The sequence below is a fragment of the Pholcus phalangioides genome, unplaced genomic scaffold, assembly GCF_987345545.1.
Source record: "Pholcus phalangioides strain wild (caught in Gottingen) unplaced genomic scaffold, Ppha-v1.0 ptg000015l_1, whole genome shotgun sequence".
In the NCBI taxonomy this organism is placed as follows: Eukaryota; Metazoa; Arthropoda; class Arachnida; order Araneae; family Pholcidae; genus Pholcus; species Pholcus phalangioides.
Genome location: NW_028301608.1, coordinates 78,824,287 through 78,842,295, shown reverse-complemented (window position 1 = coordinate 78,842,295; position 18,009 = coordinate 78,824,287). Strand labels below are relative to the sequence as shown.

The 18,009-nt window shown below is 37.6% G+C and overlaps 1 protein-coding gene across 7 annotated transcripts in view; it reads left to right on the top strand.

Annotated features, from left to right (window-relative positions):
- Positions 1-18,009, top strand: part of LOC149076752 (carboxypeptidase M-like) — a 152,431-nt gene that overhangs the window by 114,311 nt on the left and 20,111 nt on the right. For all 7 annotated transcript variants that reach the window (XM_089244403.1, XM_089244402.1, XM_089244400.1 and 4 more), the window contains exon 2: positions 15,176-15,391. In XM_089244403.1, the coding sequence (XP_089100529.1) occupies positions 15,193-15,391 (199 nt within the window). In that variant the 5' untranslated portion in view covers positions 15,176-15,192. The remainder of the gene's footprint in view (positions 1-15,175; positions 15,392-18,009) is intronic.

The following is an 18,009-nucleotide window of genomic DNA, read 5'->3' as shown; positions in this document are numbered from 1 at the left end:
CCTACTGGCCTTGCTCAGGTTTTGTATATAACAAAATAAATAAACCCCTGTATACGAAAATCAAGGACCAACACTTCGCTACACTACCATCTTGCATAAGGGACATAAAAAAACAAAGTAAATATTTATGATATTAAAAATTGAATATCTTTTGGAAGTCAATATGCCTGATCAAAATCGAAACAAGCGTTTCAAGAAGGGCTTTTGAGACAACACGTTTACTGATGAAAAAATCTGAATGTCCCGGTTTTCCGGCACACGTGGTCAGCTCATGTGAGGTCGCGGGAAAAATGGTCATTCCATATAGGAGTCGTCGATAAAGTTTTTGGTCAGAAGGGGTCGCGCTTCAAAAAGTTTGCACACCACTGGCATAGTGCGTGGTCGAGCTCGCGGAACTTGTTTCGGAAAGAACGTTTCGTCGTAAAGAGCTCTGATGCGAAGAAAACGGAGATGGAAGGTCTAGGGTTGCTAGATGTCCATATAAACGGCCCACAATGGCGTATGCAAGTTGGGATTACACTGAATATTTATGAATTATTAAGGAACTCGGAACGTTGTTTCGGGACTTCGACCGAGCCCTCTAGGTTTCAGTGAGGCGCTGTATTTAACGAACTTTCACTCAAAAATGTAATTTTTGAATTCAATTTTTTTTATTGTACTATGATTATGTTGTCCTGGGGGTACCCTTCCATGCCAAAACTGAACATTCATCAAAAACAAAACGCTATTACCGGGGGGCCGACTGTATATACGATGGTGATATGACCTAATTTTGGCGGGATATTCTTTTGTTTCCGTAATTTTACCATCGCTACTTTTCCATACAATGCCATATTTTATAAAAAATTTACTTGAATTTCTATTCTTTAGTGTAGATAAGGATCAAGAATATTTTTTACAACTTATAATAACTATGACTATTTATTTTAAGTAATATAAAGTCGTATGAATATTCAAAATAAATACTGTAGGTTGCCAAACTAAACGCTTTTCCCGTGAATTACATTTTAATCGACTTTCTTTGAAACGAGCACACAACTCGGGTATATCGCCATGCGCAATTTAATACCTAGTGAGTTGTGCCGGAAGTGTGTATCTAGTGTTGTATGATTTTTAGTGCTGCCATCTATATTTCAGAAGTGAAATGTTACGATTCAATATTTGTACCGTTTGTAGGAATGTTGCTCTTCGTGGTGACTTTTTTAATGGGGGGGAGGGGAGATCGGATCGCATTCACGCCTCGAAGTTGGGAACCACAGAAAACCAACTTCAGCCGACCACCATTGCGGCAACAGTGGGACATTGCGATTCGCTGTAGTGCTTCATTTTCTGCTAGTTGCAATTTTTGAGTGATAAATAGCAATTTTGCTTACCTTAGTTATTTTCTGGGCTATAATTGGCGACGTCCGATGTTTTCTCATACAGATCTCGAAATTTAATATTTTTTATCGAGAAAATGTATGATTTCTCTTCCGGAAGACTTTTCGTTGGCCAGATAAAACCCCTTGGAGGACCACACTTCGTTGTGTGTACACATCCTTGTTCTAGAGATCATTTCTAAGAGTTGGCGTAAGTTGTTGCCGTGGCAGTCATTTTCTCTGCTACTTTGGGAAATTGAATAGGAGCGGTGGAGAGTCGCATATATATATATGTTGGACTACCGCTCTCATTCAGAGTCGTAACGGATCTATGATTCGTAAGCAGCGCTAATACTAATCTAGATGTGTGATTCACGCATCAAAATTCAATTTTATTCCTCCAAATTTCGATGAGCGAAAATACTCCCTATAAATTTTAGATAATTTTTTTAACGGGTATCTATGAAAACACATGAAATAGCTATCATTCTACAAAACTACCCGTTAAATATTGCGGGAGAAATGAAATTACTCTACAAAATAATTTTTTCTGATAACAGTGGCAGTGAGTGCTCTGTGGATGAATTCGGAACCTTCCTCGAATAATGATTAGTAAAATTAAATTCATTTGTCATTGCGATGTACAGCGTGGTTCTACTTATATAGTGATAAAACATAAGTTACGCTTGCATGAACTTTCGTTACAACCTACATACATGTATGATTGCAAGAAAAATTGTTCAACTAGAAAAGTTGACAAGCCTGGCATCAAGATCATGTGTATAAGAAGCATAATGAACTAGCGAAATTCTGTTTTTAATATAATCTCGTATCACATTTTTACGAATGGCAAATATTCGCTGAAGAAACCTTAGTTCGCCCATATTGCGACTATAATTAAATTTTCCACTTGGATTTTATGTAGTTTTTTGGTGAAGAAAATCTTTCGCTTATTGAACACGCTATTCTTTGTTCTGAGGATTATATTTGAACCCCTCAAGGGATATCATACAAGTCCATAAAGGAGTGAAAAAAAAAAAAGGTAAAACGTGTAAGATTCTCGAACACACCTGATGTGCCGAGCGACACGAATATAAATGAGTTTTTTTCGTCTCCTTCCATTTCTGGATTTTTTTTTTTGTCTTTTTCCGCGGAAATTTTGCGACGAAGTTTCGAGGATTAAAGGATGGACACTTTCATCACGGAAACCGAAAGCATAGAATATTTTAATGAAGGGAAAGAAAATGCAATTATGATTTTTACTCCATCACCAGTCTTTTTCCCGTTCAATCTCCTGTTTTGCATAAATTACATTCGAGGTTTCAGTTAATAGAATATTTGTCTTAACCCTTTCATAGAGACTTTCTATATCAACTTTTCCGTTATACGGATGTTTTTCACTTTATTTTTACCCAAAACATCATTTCTTTGCCATCTGCGGTAATGAAAATGTTTTTTTTTTACAAAGCCAGGAGTTAACTCTTTAAGTGGTTCTTGAGATTTTCCTGATCCACATTATAACCGACCGATACAGTGGAAATCCCCAAACCCTCTGCAAAATAAAAAAATTTTCATGTACATTTTTCGGAAGTGCTCCCCCCCCCCCAAACACCCAGAAGAATAAAAGAAACCGGAGCGTAGCAGCTTCTAGTGCTAAAAGAATGATCCGAAAGAAACTGACGTCCAGTGCTCGCGATTTTACCTTCCAAATGTGATACAGATGGCTTCACCATATAATATGGAAATGAGCGTAACTGTGACATCATAAAAACGTTAGGGCCATGTATGTATGCAGGGTAAAAACTCGAGTCCATTTTTCTTCAAATAACTTGGGCGGAGATACTTCCCCCCCCCCCCCCAGCGTCAAAGGTGGAATCAACTGATCCCATGTGTACGCGTATAATAAACTGCCATCATAATGCCCCAGACTTTCAACTCTATCTGCACCTGTGCTCCTAAACAGTTGACACTAGAAAAACTCTTAATTTGGAAATACTGTTTTTAACCCTTTAAGCGTTTTATAAAATTTTCCTGATCCGCGTATTTCATAACCGCCACATTATAAATCACTAAACCTTCTAAAAACTGCCATCTATTTTCAAGAATATTTTCTGATTTCAAAGTGATAAATGCTTTCCCCTTCAACATAAAACAATAAAAAGAACAAGGGAGGAAAAAAAACGATCGTTTTCTGTTTATTTTGAACGCGCAGTCATATACTACCTCGACGGGAAACGAAAAACATCCTCTCGCTCCCCCTTCTGTTATCAGACATTGAATTGAAGCTGACTCCGCACAATGGCAGCTGATTGACTGAACGGGGAAGAAGAAAACGGTATCAGGAGGAGAAAATTTGAAACCGTATCTCAGCTCGTCAATGCCGATATGAAAGGGTTTTCAGAACCTAACATATATCTCAGAAATGCCTTTGTAAGGGTTAATTATGAGAAGCACTTGCATAATGTGTCCATCTTTTGAGCCATTTATTTTTCTAAGAGCCGTATATGCACCGAGATGTAAGATTTATTTTTCATACGGTCCCTGAGCTAACCTCCAATTACAAAACGTTATTGCCCTGTTCCCCCCCCCAAAAAAAGCATGGAATCTTTTTAAAGTGCAATATTAGCCGAGATATTTGAGTTTAAAAAATCGTTGAAGGGAAAGAACAGCATATAAAGCGTAGAACGACCTTGTCCGTTAGTTTGTCGTTCCTTCCACTATCAGCCGAGATATTTGAATTCAAACTGCACTGACATTGCACGTTATGTCATGCCATTTTTTTGGTGGCTCAAGAGAGTGGGCAGCAACTTTCTAACTGGAAGTTAGAAGACGGGAACGTATAAAAAATGTATTTTTTATCTCTGTTCATATACGACCCTTAGTAAAGTAACACATTTCAGACGTGTATGTTATTTGAATACTTTTTCTAACTGAAAGTGTTTCTGCAGCCGAAGGTGAAACAGATTTATGGCCGCAACATATGTACTTTATGTAAACAAACTCCGATGAGCGGCCACGTCCTTTTGGCCAAATTCCGATTTTCAAAAATTATTCGGGCTTTGACCGGGTAATTCGTTAATGGCAGGAGATTCCCGGCCAAAGTTCGATGTGCTGATGTATGACGATCCGGTAGACGCCATATCCATTTTTCATCGCCGACGAGTAATACATGGCTATATACTGGGTGCATAGCAAACGGGTGGGGCATGGAATTTTACCGGCGAAATGTACCCTGTATAGTTGCTGTATTGGATTAGCTAGTTCCATGTCATGAATGGAAATTATACAATATAAAGAAGAGGTGGGTTTTTTTTGTCAAATTTTGAAAAAATAATTACTGAATTGTGACTGATGGACTGCAATAGTTAACGTGGACATATAATTGTCACGAAAAATTACGCCAACTTGGCGATGACCCCGATTCCATGTCACTCATTTTCGGACGTCGGCCAGGGATCTCCAATCACTTCGCGAACTGGCTGGCTAAAATCCGAAATTCAGACATTGGCAGGGCCAATTTACAACGAAATTGGTCAATTCACGAACTAACCTATTTCGGGCATTGGCAGCAATATGGATACTGAATTCGTTGGAAATTCTCCAAAGAAATGCTCACGAATCGCATGTACGGTTAAGTAGTAGTATTTAGAAACAATGTGAAGACTAAGACTGGATTGTGCCATTTATGACGGTTATGAAATTTTGCAGGTTTCAGAATACCAGTGTAAATAATTATCTTGATCAAGAATGATATGTAGTAGTACTAATTGAATTTTATAAATTTTGAATATTTTTTTTTAAATTGGAAAATTTTAACTCTGACAAACCCCTATTTCCACGTCATTGCGTTGTGGAATTCAAACTTGGGTGATTTCTTGCTTCATTTTGGGTTTTAACGCACCGAATATATGGGAGAAGAGGAAAAAAAAAAATCAAATAATTTCCATATTTCTCTTCACGCGTGCTTTTCATTATTCAGAAAAATTTTTCCGAACTCTTCCGGTTATTGGAAAAATGGCGTCAGAAACCAATGAAGGAAAGAGTCTGTTTCATTTGTACCTTTTTTTTCTCCCTCCCGAACATATACGTGAAAAGATTCAGAGATCGTAAATTTCCAGAGCATTAAGCGCGGAAACTCCGAAAGCCATAAACTGGAATTAGCGGGCGCCGAATTCTTCAATTCTAATGCGATGGTTTTGCAGCCGCTGGAATCGCCGAAACTGCAAAATCGGTGATTACTCGGTGAACATTTCCTATTTTTCCTCCCCCAGCTTCGCAAATTTGGATCTTTTCCTAATTCCAGGTACGACAGGGTTGTAGCGAAATTAGGAACGGGATAGAAAAAAAAAGTTAATGGATTTTCAGTTTGCAATTAATAAGAGGTAATCAGCAAGTGTGTCTCTCGCTATCATCGAGGCTTTTGTTAGCACATTGGAGGGGGGCGCCCACGAATATTTCGGCGTTTGCGTGTATTTAAACTCGTGCTAAAAATGGAAAAGGGAAGCGCTGTTTGTTCAGACATACACAATTCGGGTTTTATTAGCGATGTACAGGAATTTCTCCGTAAATGTATCGCGGTTTCGGTGGACTGTTTTCGCCTGTTCTCTTCGCCTTCGGTGAACATCAATTATTTTTCGCGGTGACAGCTATAAAATTAACTGTCGCAGCGGAAGGCGGGCGCCAAGTGATACATTCGTAATTTTGTTGTCAGTTTTCCGTAATTATCCTTCGGAATGAGATGAATTTCGTGGTGCGTTTGCTTTTGATAAATATTTTTCTATTACGGATTTGAATAGTTTTGTGAGCTTGCTGAATAAGAAATAATCCGACCCCAAGAAAGTGTCTTTTTTTTAATATTAGTATTAATTTCTTTATTTACGCTGAAGTGTTACATAGATAATTCAACCTTTCTAAGCAAGTTGAAAGTCGGAAGAATCATCTCTTTTGAAACATGGGTGTATGAGGTTTAATTCTGTTTTGAAGAAAAGTTTGCGTAATGAATTTTATACAGCGAAACCTCGTTACAACGACAAATTCTTTCTACAACGATATCTTTTAGAATCTCCTATAGTGCAATGTTGAACTCCTCTCGATACAACGATATCCTATACTATAACAAATCCCTATAACTTACATGCTTAGCCTATGGCTCTAGGAGGCATCTGACGTGACCCGTGACAAACCAAATTTTAAAAATGAATCAAGTGCCACATTTATGTATGATTCAAGTGACTTGCGGCACAGTTTTAGAGCACATAAGTGGTGGAGCCAGTGGTGAAGTCCCACATCACCGAAGTTACTCAAATACCCTGCAGCACATTTACAGTTCATCTAAGTTCATCACGCTCAAAATATACATCCATACATTTTTGAATTCCTCGCCAGTTTTTGTTCTTTCCAGTATTTGACATCGGTATTTTGCACCATTTACCAGCCGAAAGTTATGAAATTGCTGTGTAGTTGTTTTCTGTGAGGTACATTATAGTATAGTATAATACAAATACAACGCCACAACAGGCAAAATGCCCAACGAGGTGGCTGAGAAAAAAAACCCCATAAAAATATGGATGTCATATTTCAAAAATGCAGCAACCCAATTAAAAATGCAATTAACAAAAATTATAAATAATATATATACATGATAAAATATTATACAATACCCATAAAGAATACTTATGGTTGTCTTATTCTAAGAATGGATAGCTTCTCGATTTACCCCAACATGTTTATCGTATTTCTTTTTGAACGTGCCAATTGTGTTACAATTTACTACCTCCGGGGGTAAGCTATTCCATTTATTAACAACCCTATTAGAGAAAAATTCCCTGCGACACCATAACCTTGTATTGTCCCTCACCAATCGATACTGGTGTCCCCTTGTAAAAGCAGTCGACTGGCGGTATACTAAAAGTTCATGGTCCATCCCATTGAAAATTTTGAACACTTCGATCATATCTCCTCGACACCTCCGTTCATCCAATGTAAACATATTCAAAAAATGAAGTATCTCTTCATAACTCAAGCCCCGTGTGCCAATAAGGACACGCGTAGTTCTTCTCTGCACCCCTTCAACCAAGTCTATGTCCCTCTGCAGGTATGGTCTCCCAAACCTTACAGCATACTCCAGTTTAGGACGAACTAAGCCTCGAAAAAGCGGAAGAATGACTTTAGAAGAACGTGAAAATACTTTTTTGAAAATGAGACAAAGCATTCTATTCGATTTTTTGACCACCGCTGAACAATGTTCAGAAAACCTAAGCCGCTCGCAATGAGAATTCCCAAATCGGTGACCCTGGTTGCATCCGGGATAGTGACACCATTCAACTCGTAAACTACCACACAGGAAGGATCAATTGTTTTCATCAACTCTAATCTATTGAATTTTTTGCTGCAAACAAATGGGAAAAATGCATTTTACGATGGTACTAACAATTCAGAAGAAATGCCGACAACAGCATGAGTTAGGTGCTTTATGATAATGCTGCTACCTGTCGGTAGAACGATACCCCCTCAAAACCATTTTTTTTTCTTGGTCAGCAGAGTGTCGTTATGCTGAGGTTTCGCTGTATTTCTTTTTCACAAACTCAACCTCAAATCTTGCAAAAAAAGAACAAGCGTGAATGCCAAAACCTATAGCTTTCATTTTTCTAAATTAAACCAGAATTTTAGCAAAAAACGTATTTGGCACACATACCCAAAAGTTTTTTTTTTTGATGTGGACAGCCTACACAGATATGTACTACATGTATGTGTTGATGGACAATCTGCAAATGCACACTTTGTGTTGTATTCTCTTGGGTAATAATTATGGAAAATGGGGAGAGGGGAGGCAATACCCGTGCTTTTCCCGTTTTGCGATTTATACCTATATCGTCGCGCAATGCATTCTATTATATCAATTTATTAGCCTCTAAAAAAAGTACGAGTTAAGCTCCTAGGTTAAAACCTTCACGTGGAAAGCTCCATAGTGATGGAAAACAATGTTATTTATGAAGCCCCGTTACTTTTTACAAAGATTATACTTAAAAAAAGACATCACGGAGGATTTTCGGAAAGTTTGATAATTTCATTATAAAGTAATTTTTTACCGTTATAAAAAAAAACCTTTTTAATCTTTTTCTTTTTGGATGAAGACTAAAATCAATCCTGACAGGAATGAAAGGTTTTATCCCCGAGCACATTTTTTCGTAATTTCCATCTGATATCAAACGTGAATTTAAAAACCTAAATCTCCTGTTCCTGTGTTTTTGTGATATTTCAGCCCAGGGCTCCTCTTAGTTCAAATGTCTGACTCATGAAGGGATAATAATAAAAGAATGCAGGTTGTCCCATAAATTCGTAAATAGTTAAAAATTCAATTCCTTCGATTTCTATGAATTGGTGAATTAGAATGCAGTTTACGAAAAGTTATTTTCACGAAGGGGTATTTTTTTTTTGGTACATAACAAAAATTTGAATTGCCATTTTTTTTTTTTAATACCGGGTATTGCATAAAAAAACAAATCACTGGAAATATACAAATCTGAGTTCTGTTAATCGTACACCGTTCATTTTATAGATCATTTCTGAATTTTACTGGCTCTTGCATAAGATTTTCATTGTGATGTTGACACTATTGATGAAGTTAATTTACCTCGGCCAACGATTTCTCGGACGAGGCTTTGCGAACATTTCGGACACAGAAGATATTCAAGATAAGTTTAGGTCAAATCACTCCTGCGAGACTTTCACGCAGCGTCCTCTATCGAGAAAAATTTGAATAAGTGTGACAGGCTCACCAGTATAACATGAAACAAGCATAACTATGACAACAGTCATACATACGTGTATGGTATGTATGTACAACAAACCATGATCCTCGCTTGTCGCTACAGGAGATATAAGCTGGTGTGTGTATGTATAAAAAAAATTGAAGAAATTCGTTTTTAATGCGATTTGCGAAAAACTCACGGAGAATTTTTTTTATTAGTACATGAAACGTTCACATTTTTGTCGATAGAGCGCTGCAGGAGAACTAGTTACAAAAAAATCTTTCGCGGAACCATTATTTTATCTCTTTGTCCGGAAAGTTCATAAAGCTTAGCCGGTGGTTCATGGTTGAGGTGAAACCATTTCATCAATAGTGCTGTATTCAACAATGGCAACATCACAACGAAAACCTCGTGTAAGCTCCAGGGAAAACTAAGCTTTTAATCGTTCTCCCTCCATTTGATAGGACACTTATTTGCATATTTTCAGTGATTTGTTTTTGTGTCGCGTTCTGTTGACAAAAAATATAAGCTACTTTTCTGTACTCTAAAAAAAAAACCCATCCCCGTCAATTTTTTTTTTTGCAAACCGCATTCAAACATTTCAATTTTCATTATTAAACTTTATGAATTTATGGGATACCCTGTGTATTATCACATTGATAACACAGCATAAATATTTTCACGGTAGTTTAAGTTGTCTAATATTTTTCTGAAAGATGAAAATTAATTTGCTTTGCTCTTAGCTTATTTCAAACATTTCTTCCTCGAAGGAACGTAGGGCCGTGAAACTCTCACGGTAAATTATTGAAACGCGCAGTCTTCAAAGTTTTATCAGAGTTTCGAACGTTGGATGGCATCTATTTCTTTTCCCGAATGCATTTCGGGCTCAATAAGTCTGGCTATCGCATCAGCACCGGCGGAATACTGGTGTAATTCCGAGGGAAGCTTAAAAGTGAAAAGGAGGATTTTTGCAACCTTATCTTTTGAAAAAAAAGTCAACTATGTTGTAGGAGAAAGATAGGGGACACACACATAATAAGATGCCAAAAATAAGTCTCCTGGTTGGCTTTTCACCATCATAACATGAAATAATCTCGCGGATCAATTTATTTTTCAGGAATCTGATTCGGCCCTGCACTACACAAATAAGTAATGCAGGGAACTTGCTTTTCTTCTGTGGGCAAAATTTTTTTATTTCTTTTTTGAATTACTGTCGGGTTTTAGCGTTGTTCGGGCACGGATGGCTATAGCATTTCGGTGTCTCGAGTTCGGCGCCGAATGATGTAGAATCAGTCTCTTCTTTATTTTAAGATGTGAAGCCAGAATGTAGAGAGGGGGGGGGGGGAATTCTCATCGCCGATGGCCGACTCGAACCGAAATCGTACTAAGCCCCCACTACCTACCCTATCCTTTTCCTTTATCTACTCTTTCAATGGCGGATACTCCATTTTCTAGGTTCATGAATTATGCATAGTTTCCCGTGTGTGTGTGTGTCCCCCCCCCTCTATTTTTCGTTCGTTCTTCTGTTTTCATGCAGTATAAAAGACGATAGAAGTTTTTGAAATATTTGTGCCGCTCAGAGAGGCACACTGACGGTTTCGACAGCTTTGATGTGCGGTTGCATATGAAATATCGACTAGCTCTTCATTCGGAGGTCTACTTCCACCATTCCCCTAAATTTTACTTTGTCAAACCCAAATTTCCTAATTTTATTTTCAAATGAACTCGTTCGTTCGTACTTTTCATATTTCCGATAGTTCTGTGTTCATCGGCATCTCAAAATAATTCGCACAATTCTAGAGATAGTGCGCGCGAACAACGGTTTCTTCCTTCTCTAACAAATTTGGATTCAAGTGCGATCCGAACATTCACCGAGATTTTTCTTCCATTTTCAAGAGTGGGGGGAGAGAGAAACTGATTCGACTGTCAATCAAGCTTCAAATTTAAAATAAACTTTCAATAGTATATTCACTCGTTTCCGCGAGGAAATACGAACTCCATTCTCTGGAAGGAATATATGCTGCATAAATTTACTTAAAAAAAGGAAATTACACTAATGTGTTCCACAAATTTTTGAACCCTCAATCTTTTAAAAAGGGATACATATCTGTAGAACATTCTGAAGAAATATTTTGGAAAAAGCGTAATATATATCGCAATCCATTAAAACAGTGTTCAACCATTTTCCACTTGTGAACCGGTGAGATTGAGTCCAAAATTGTATAATATTGTATAATTTTATAAATGAAATAATTTGCAAACCAGTGATAAAAGAAATTTCCTAATTTTTCTAGCTCATATTTTATCATGCAGGAAACATCGTTCTACTGTGACCCTCTGCTGCCAGCTATCAAATAAAAACAAACTAATTGCTATAATTCAAGTTGAATTGGTTGCTGGTTTGAAATTTTAGCGCATGAAAATAAACGGTACATGGTATAATACGATTTATTTCTTTTTTACTTCCATGTTGTACATTGGTGTGAATTCATCGCTATCACAACAATATCAGCTGTTATGTTTTTGTGTAAAATTTACGGTAAACTTAAAAATATAGTAACCGTTATTAGGGACACATACGTATACAAGATTTATATCAGTATGCAGCATGAAAATATACAATATATGGATTCACAATGTTCATTTTTATACTGCTCACCGGTATAAAACGAGCATTCGATTTCATTTGAGTTGGTAAGTTTTATTTGATAGGTGGCAGCAAGAGTCTCAGTGAGAAGCTTCTCGTATTTCAATAAATATCTGTCCGTTTCATTCTTTTAGTAGATGGACATCCGCTGTTTCTTTGTTAAAAATAAATCATTAAAACGAGGCTTCAACGTTGCTTCTGAGATATAAAGTGCTTCCATTCAATTCCTGTTAGGTTTTAATTACTGATACCACAGAACAATTTCTTTATTAAACGAATAGAAATAAAAAAAATCTCTTGAAACCCCTCAACAGTGTAGCTTCCTTAACCACTTTACGATCAAGGACGTAATATTGCGTCCAGACGCCTTTGGAATAAAGTCAAACAAGTTATTTCTTTCCTTTTTTTTCACCATCAGGCTTTGTTGTAACCCTACGAAGTGTTGTTCTTTTTACCTTTTATTTCTATAGAATTATTTATGATTCTTCCCCACATATGATGTATGCTGCTTCTATATACGATACGTATAAGAGCAAAAGAGAACTGGTTGGGTGAGGATGAAAAGAGATCTACTTAATATAACAACATTCGCTTATCTCTATCTCACTTATGTATTATATTGTTTTTCTTTTATTTGTTTTTTTCAACTTTACCTTCCTCTAACGGGCGGTTATTCTCGCCGAAACCTTGCAAGTGAAGCGGTTAACATGTAGTTGCTTGGAGAAATTGGCGAAATGTTTCGCGGATCACCAGGAAATTTCCACGAAGCAGCAGCGGTGAAAGAATACAAATACAAATACAAATACAACGCCACAACAGGCAAATTGCCCAACGAGGTGGCTGACTTAAGAACATCATGGATCCCCGAGCCATTTTTTGGAGTCCCTACCTACTACTGCTACACCACACATGCACCCCGCCCCCCCGCGCAACCCCCCAACGAATCGGTACATGCGGGAATGTGAGTGTACGTGTAGTGCAACCTGACGTAAAGTTTTTTGTTTCGGTGTAATGCTTGTTATGTGTAGTGCTGTCATCTGCCCCCAGTTTTTCTAACTATGAGTGAAGTGTTATGGTTGAATGATTTACCGTTGTAGGACTGTTGCTCTCTGTGGCGAGACTTTTTAACGGGGAGATCGGCTCGCATTTGCGCCTTGAAGTTGGGAACCACAGAAAACCAACTTCAGCCGACCACCACTGTGGGGTTCGAACCCGGATCCTCGCATCACGAGTCCGGCACTGACCAATAACTTTGAAAAAAAACCTCTCCGTATTTATTTTAGAGATGAATGCAAATCGATTTAAGAAATGTTGAAGGCTTTAGGTTATAAAAAGTTCATGATTGAAAAGCAATTGGTAACAAACGACTGAAGATCGGCAAATAGGATTGATGAGGTATAACTACACAGCTTGTTTTATATGGATTCCACTAAATCAATAGCCCAAAATCGATGAGTGAAAGATAAAGCTTTCCTCTCGCCAACGCAAGGCAAAGCTTTAAAATTCATGTTCAACCCTTTAAAGGTCGGAATCTGATAATAGCCCGATTTGATAGAGCGCCATTACAACGGCTACTTGACAAAGTGCTGTTATCGCTCTGGACGTGAGGAAATCCGGGAGCGTTACAGCTATCGGATAACATTAACGACAGCTTTCTCGTGTTCCATCCATTACCGAGTCTTTAAACGCATAACCTCGTTCAGTGTTTATATAACATGCGCGACTGATACATACGTCAAAATAGAGATATTAGAGGTGACATTTTTGTCCTGTTTTGGAGCATGAATACACTTCCAATAAATTTATCCTTCGCATTTGGCAGATTTCGCAAAGTGGGTGATATAGCCGTTCCAAGAATCTGAATTATACCGAGAGGTAGAGGAGGCTTGTAAAAGCCCTGGGTATAACATTGAATCTGGGTTGCCTTAAAAATGGGGGGAGGGGGTCGACGTGCTATAGGTTAACTAAGTTTGGAATAAGCTGGTTTACAATATGAAACTTCGATTATGCTAATGTGGAGCCGAATATCACCATAATTATACTTTCTAAAAGGCACCAATAACTATACCGAAACCACAAATTTAGCTTCACTGGTTAACCAAAATTTTCTCGTTCTGAAATTCAAGTATTAATGAGTGTATTTAATGGGTTGAGGGGGGTGAATCGAGCTGTTTTGTTCCCTCGGAAAGATACTCTTCTCGAGTGTCTGAACTAAATTCAAACATTTATTATCCACTTTCCGATAAGAACTGGTCATGAGTTGACTTTAAAAAAAAAGTTAAGTTAGGGTTATATGGTCCCATGTGATTTTCACCGAGGCCTGTATGATAAAATTATTCGTTTTCAACAGAATTTAAGAAATACTTTGAGTTGTTAGAAGAAAAAAAAATCCCAGGTATAGCCTACCTCAATGGAAAAATATGGAAAAGTTTTTTTTTCAAAGAGTATTACTTGGTCATATTTCCAACCGGTGAAGGTAAAATGGAGTCCTCCTTCACGAGAACTTATTGGTTTAAAAAAAAATTATTCAACTAATCAAACTTCTAATTGAATATTAAAGACAGTAAAAGCCCTCTTGACCCACACACCTCAGAGGCGGTCACCCCATCTTTTACGGACGAGTCTTTTTTTTGTCCCGCCGATGTCCTCGAGAGGTTTTACTGTACATACAAAATTTATTTTCTGGGCGAATTAATTTCTTTTAAGTTTTAACTACTTAAATTGAAATAATGAATTGGCAATTCATATGCAACAATGATTTCTTTTGAGGAAATTAAGAGACACATTTCAGCAGATAAATATTTTTTCTTAGTGAATAGAAATCTGGAGAGCTGGTAGCATGAAATTTCTCACAAAAAATTTTTTGTACTCGCACGTGCGTAGTGAATATAGCATACTTGGCCATAAAACCAACCTTTCAAATATTTTAAACAAACCTACGTGACAAACAGAATTTTAAACGGATCGAAATTAAAATGAATGAAAAAGTATTAAAAACTGCATGTCATGAATAATCACGAATACGTAAGAAAATAACGTGATTTTCCGAGTAGCACTTTCGGCACAATATGGCGAAGTAACTAGAAATTATGCATCACCCAAGCAAAAAAGAAAAATCGGTTACGTGTCCAAACAAATAGCTTCACAGCAAAGAAACTTTTACTACTAAACGAAGTTTCTACTATATTGCATGTACAGTAAAACTCCTCTTAACGGACACCACTCAGATGCCTTACCTCTATTTTACGGAAGAATTTTTGTCCCTCAAGAGGTTTTAATGTATATTGCTTTTTTTTTTTTTTTAACTCTACTGGAATCACGACGAAAGTTTTTGGTGGAATTTAGTCGTCCTTTATTTCAATCAGAGTTTTTAAAATCGCATTTCTGAATCTAATGTTACGTTTCTTATGCTCTTTCAGAAAAGTCAGTTTCTGACATGAAGCCAGCGGTCTGGTACCTCTGGGCTTTCGTGGTCGTCATTTTGTACCTATACGTCACAGCTGTGCAGTACGTACGAGGGGCTCAAGTAGATTTTACGTATCATAATTATGACCAAGTCACTAAGTTATTACATGACATTAGCAGAGAACATCCAGATTTCGCTTCTTTATATTCCATCGGGAAATCTGTTCAAGGTGAGTGAGGTTTTTCTAACTTTTAGCACGTCATACACATGTATATGTAAAGGCAAAAGTGATAAATCCGGTGATTGTGCATAAACACCGACCATTTCAAAAACATGAACAAAATTAATGTTTTGAAATAATAAACTCTTGAAAGTGGTTTATCCGACCCATAAAAGCAGGACTATCATAGCAGTATCATGGACACATGGGCAGAGCAATTTTGGTTTGATATCTATAATTGCCTATATGGTGATTGAGTTTGATGCTATTCGATTTTTTTTTCTCATTTGGGTTTCACTTGTCGTAAGAGAACAATTTGATTCAGAGATACAAAAAGTAGTCCTAGAATAACGAGAAGCATTGTCGTTTTTTCTTTTGCGAACAGAATTCGTGTATCTGGACTTGTTGGGAAATTGAATCGAGTCATACTTGAAGGCCACCATTGTAGACTTCATTTACTTCCCTCCATAGGTTCTCTTTCCAAACATTGTGATAGAAATATGGTATTTTCGATCGCTAGATTATGCCAGATTCATTGATAGTATTTTGGGTCATCAACTGTTGTGTTGATCATGTTTAAGTATTCCTTTTTAATCCATTGTGATTTTTTTTGAGGCTGACGGCACACTTTACTAGTTAATGTACCAGAACTGCAGGATCTCATGAGTTTCCTCAAATTCAACAAGAACGTGCTACATTGCGTGAGGGAGTAAATTGATTGCAGATGTTTAGAAAATCAAAGAGCATATCCAGTTACTGTGTAAAGAATTCCAATTGCGATTTCGGAATGTTTTTGATCACATGTCCAATAATACATCCATAAAATTTTGAAATTACAACAATAATTTGTAGACATCCTGTACTATAAGCATAATTAAAATAGAATTAATTGAAATACTGCGTCAGAGCTGATGCTCCCTGGATTATTACTTTGCTTACGCGTATTAACACGACGCATTTAGTTCATCATTAGGTATTTAAACAAGCACATTCGATCGGAAAGAAGTAAGAAAATTTAATTTATCTTTCAAGAAAAAATAAATTCAGAACATCGCCACCTGTTTAAGTACATACAGATACACGTATTTCTTATTCAATGTACGGTACACGCGAAGGAGCAGAAAGAAAGGAACTCGCCACTAGAAGTTGGCGTTTCTCTTGAATGTACGACGGCACCTCAATACACTTTTGCTGTCAAATCTTTTTAACAGTCGGGGAGTTCCGGGCCGTGTAGGAGCACGACATCATCACAAACGCTGGTTTTCGGAGATAAGGAGGTCCTTTTGCTCATAACAGTCCGGGCGGGCCACTGTCTTTTGCGTGGCAGACGGCGATAAAGTTTCCGACTTCCACCCGCAGACCCCATCTTAACTTCTAACTGCCTTTATAGACGCCGTCTTTTTTCATGAGAACGAGAAGAAATGACTTTGTTCTTCGCGAGCTGGATAATATTAATACTCGACTATATATACAAAAAAATGAGAGCGGCGCAACAGCAGCACCATCTCTTGTTTGATCTCCTTTTCTTTCTCAGTCGAGCTATTTATTTTCCTTCCTAAACAAAAAAATAAAGCAAAAAAGAAAACATTTCTTAAAAGAATTTTATAAAAAGCATTAAATCCAAATTTTTCCATCGTGGGAAGATTCATGGAATTTTGTCGGGGGGGGGGGGGCTTTCTTTAAGGTCGGGAACGTATCGGGAAGTTCGTTAGGATTCGTTCAACAGCTAACGAACTTGAATGACAATTCCAGCGGAGAACAATTTGATTTCTTCGCGATTGAGGAACTTTATCGGAATTTCTCGAAGAATTTCAGAAAATCTGTGGAGGGGGGAAAATGCCATTTCGTTCATCGATCATCGTCATCCCGCCTTCCTTCCATTCGTTCGTGGAGTTTGTCAAACGGAGGCGAATGGTGATAAATGATCTCGGGCCTCGTCATTAACTACCATTTCCCCAAATCCAGCGTTAATCCGCCATCCGCTCGTGGCGATTTCAAGATTTGGCGCGAAATGACTGCTTAATGACTACAGAATTACAGTTAGAGTTCGATCTCGCGAAATCCAACCGCGATCACAATATTGCTTGAACGTGTTCCGAATGCGTCAACGCGTTAGAGTTTTAACGAGGATCAAATAAGTTTTCAATGTCAATCATTAATTTGCCACAATATTGGAAATCGAAGAAAAGGTGAGTCGAAAGCAAAACTAGAACCTATTCGATGCCAGGGGTGGTCAATTTCTTTCCGTTTGACTGCCAAAATAATGGTCACGTGCAGAGTAATGGGCTGCACCCTCTGGCGTGTAAGCCGCACCGGTAAAATGAGTAATAGCAGATTTGTATATGCAAAAAACGGAAGTATGTGGGCAATTTTGTCGTTAAATCTTACTCTAGACTTCACAATCGGTTTTTGTGGTTCTCAACTTCGAAGTGCGAATGCGAGCCGAACTCTCCGCTGAAAACTCTCGGAAACAGGGAGCAATAAAATTTCTTCAATCATTGCGTTTCACTCATAGTTAGTAAAATTTATGGCTGATGACAGCAGTATATAGTAAGCATTATACAAAAACAAATATACGTTAGGTTCACAACACATAACACGCTCATTTTTCAGCATGGGCTCAGATC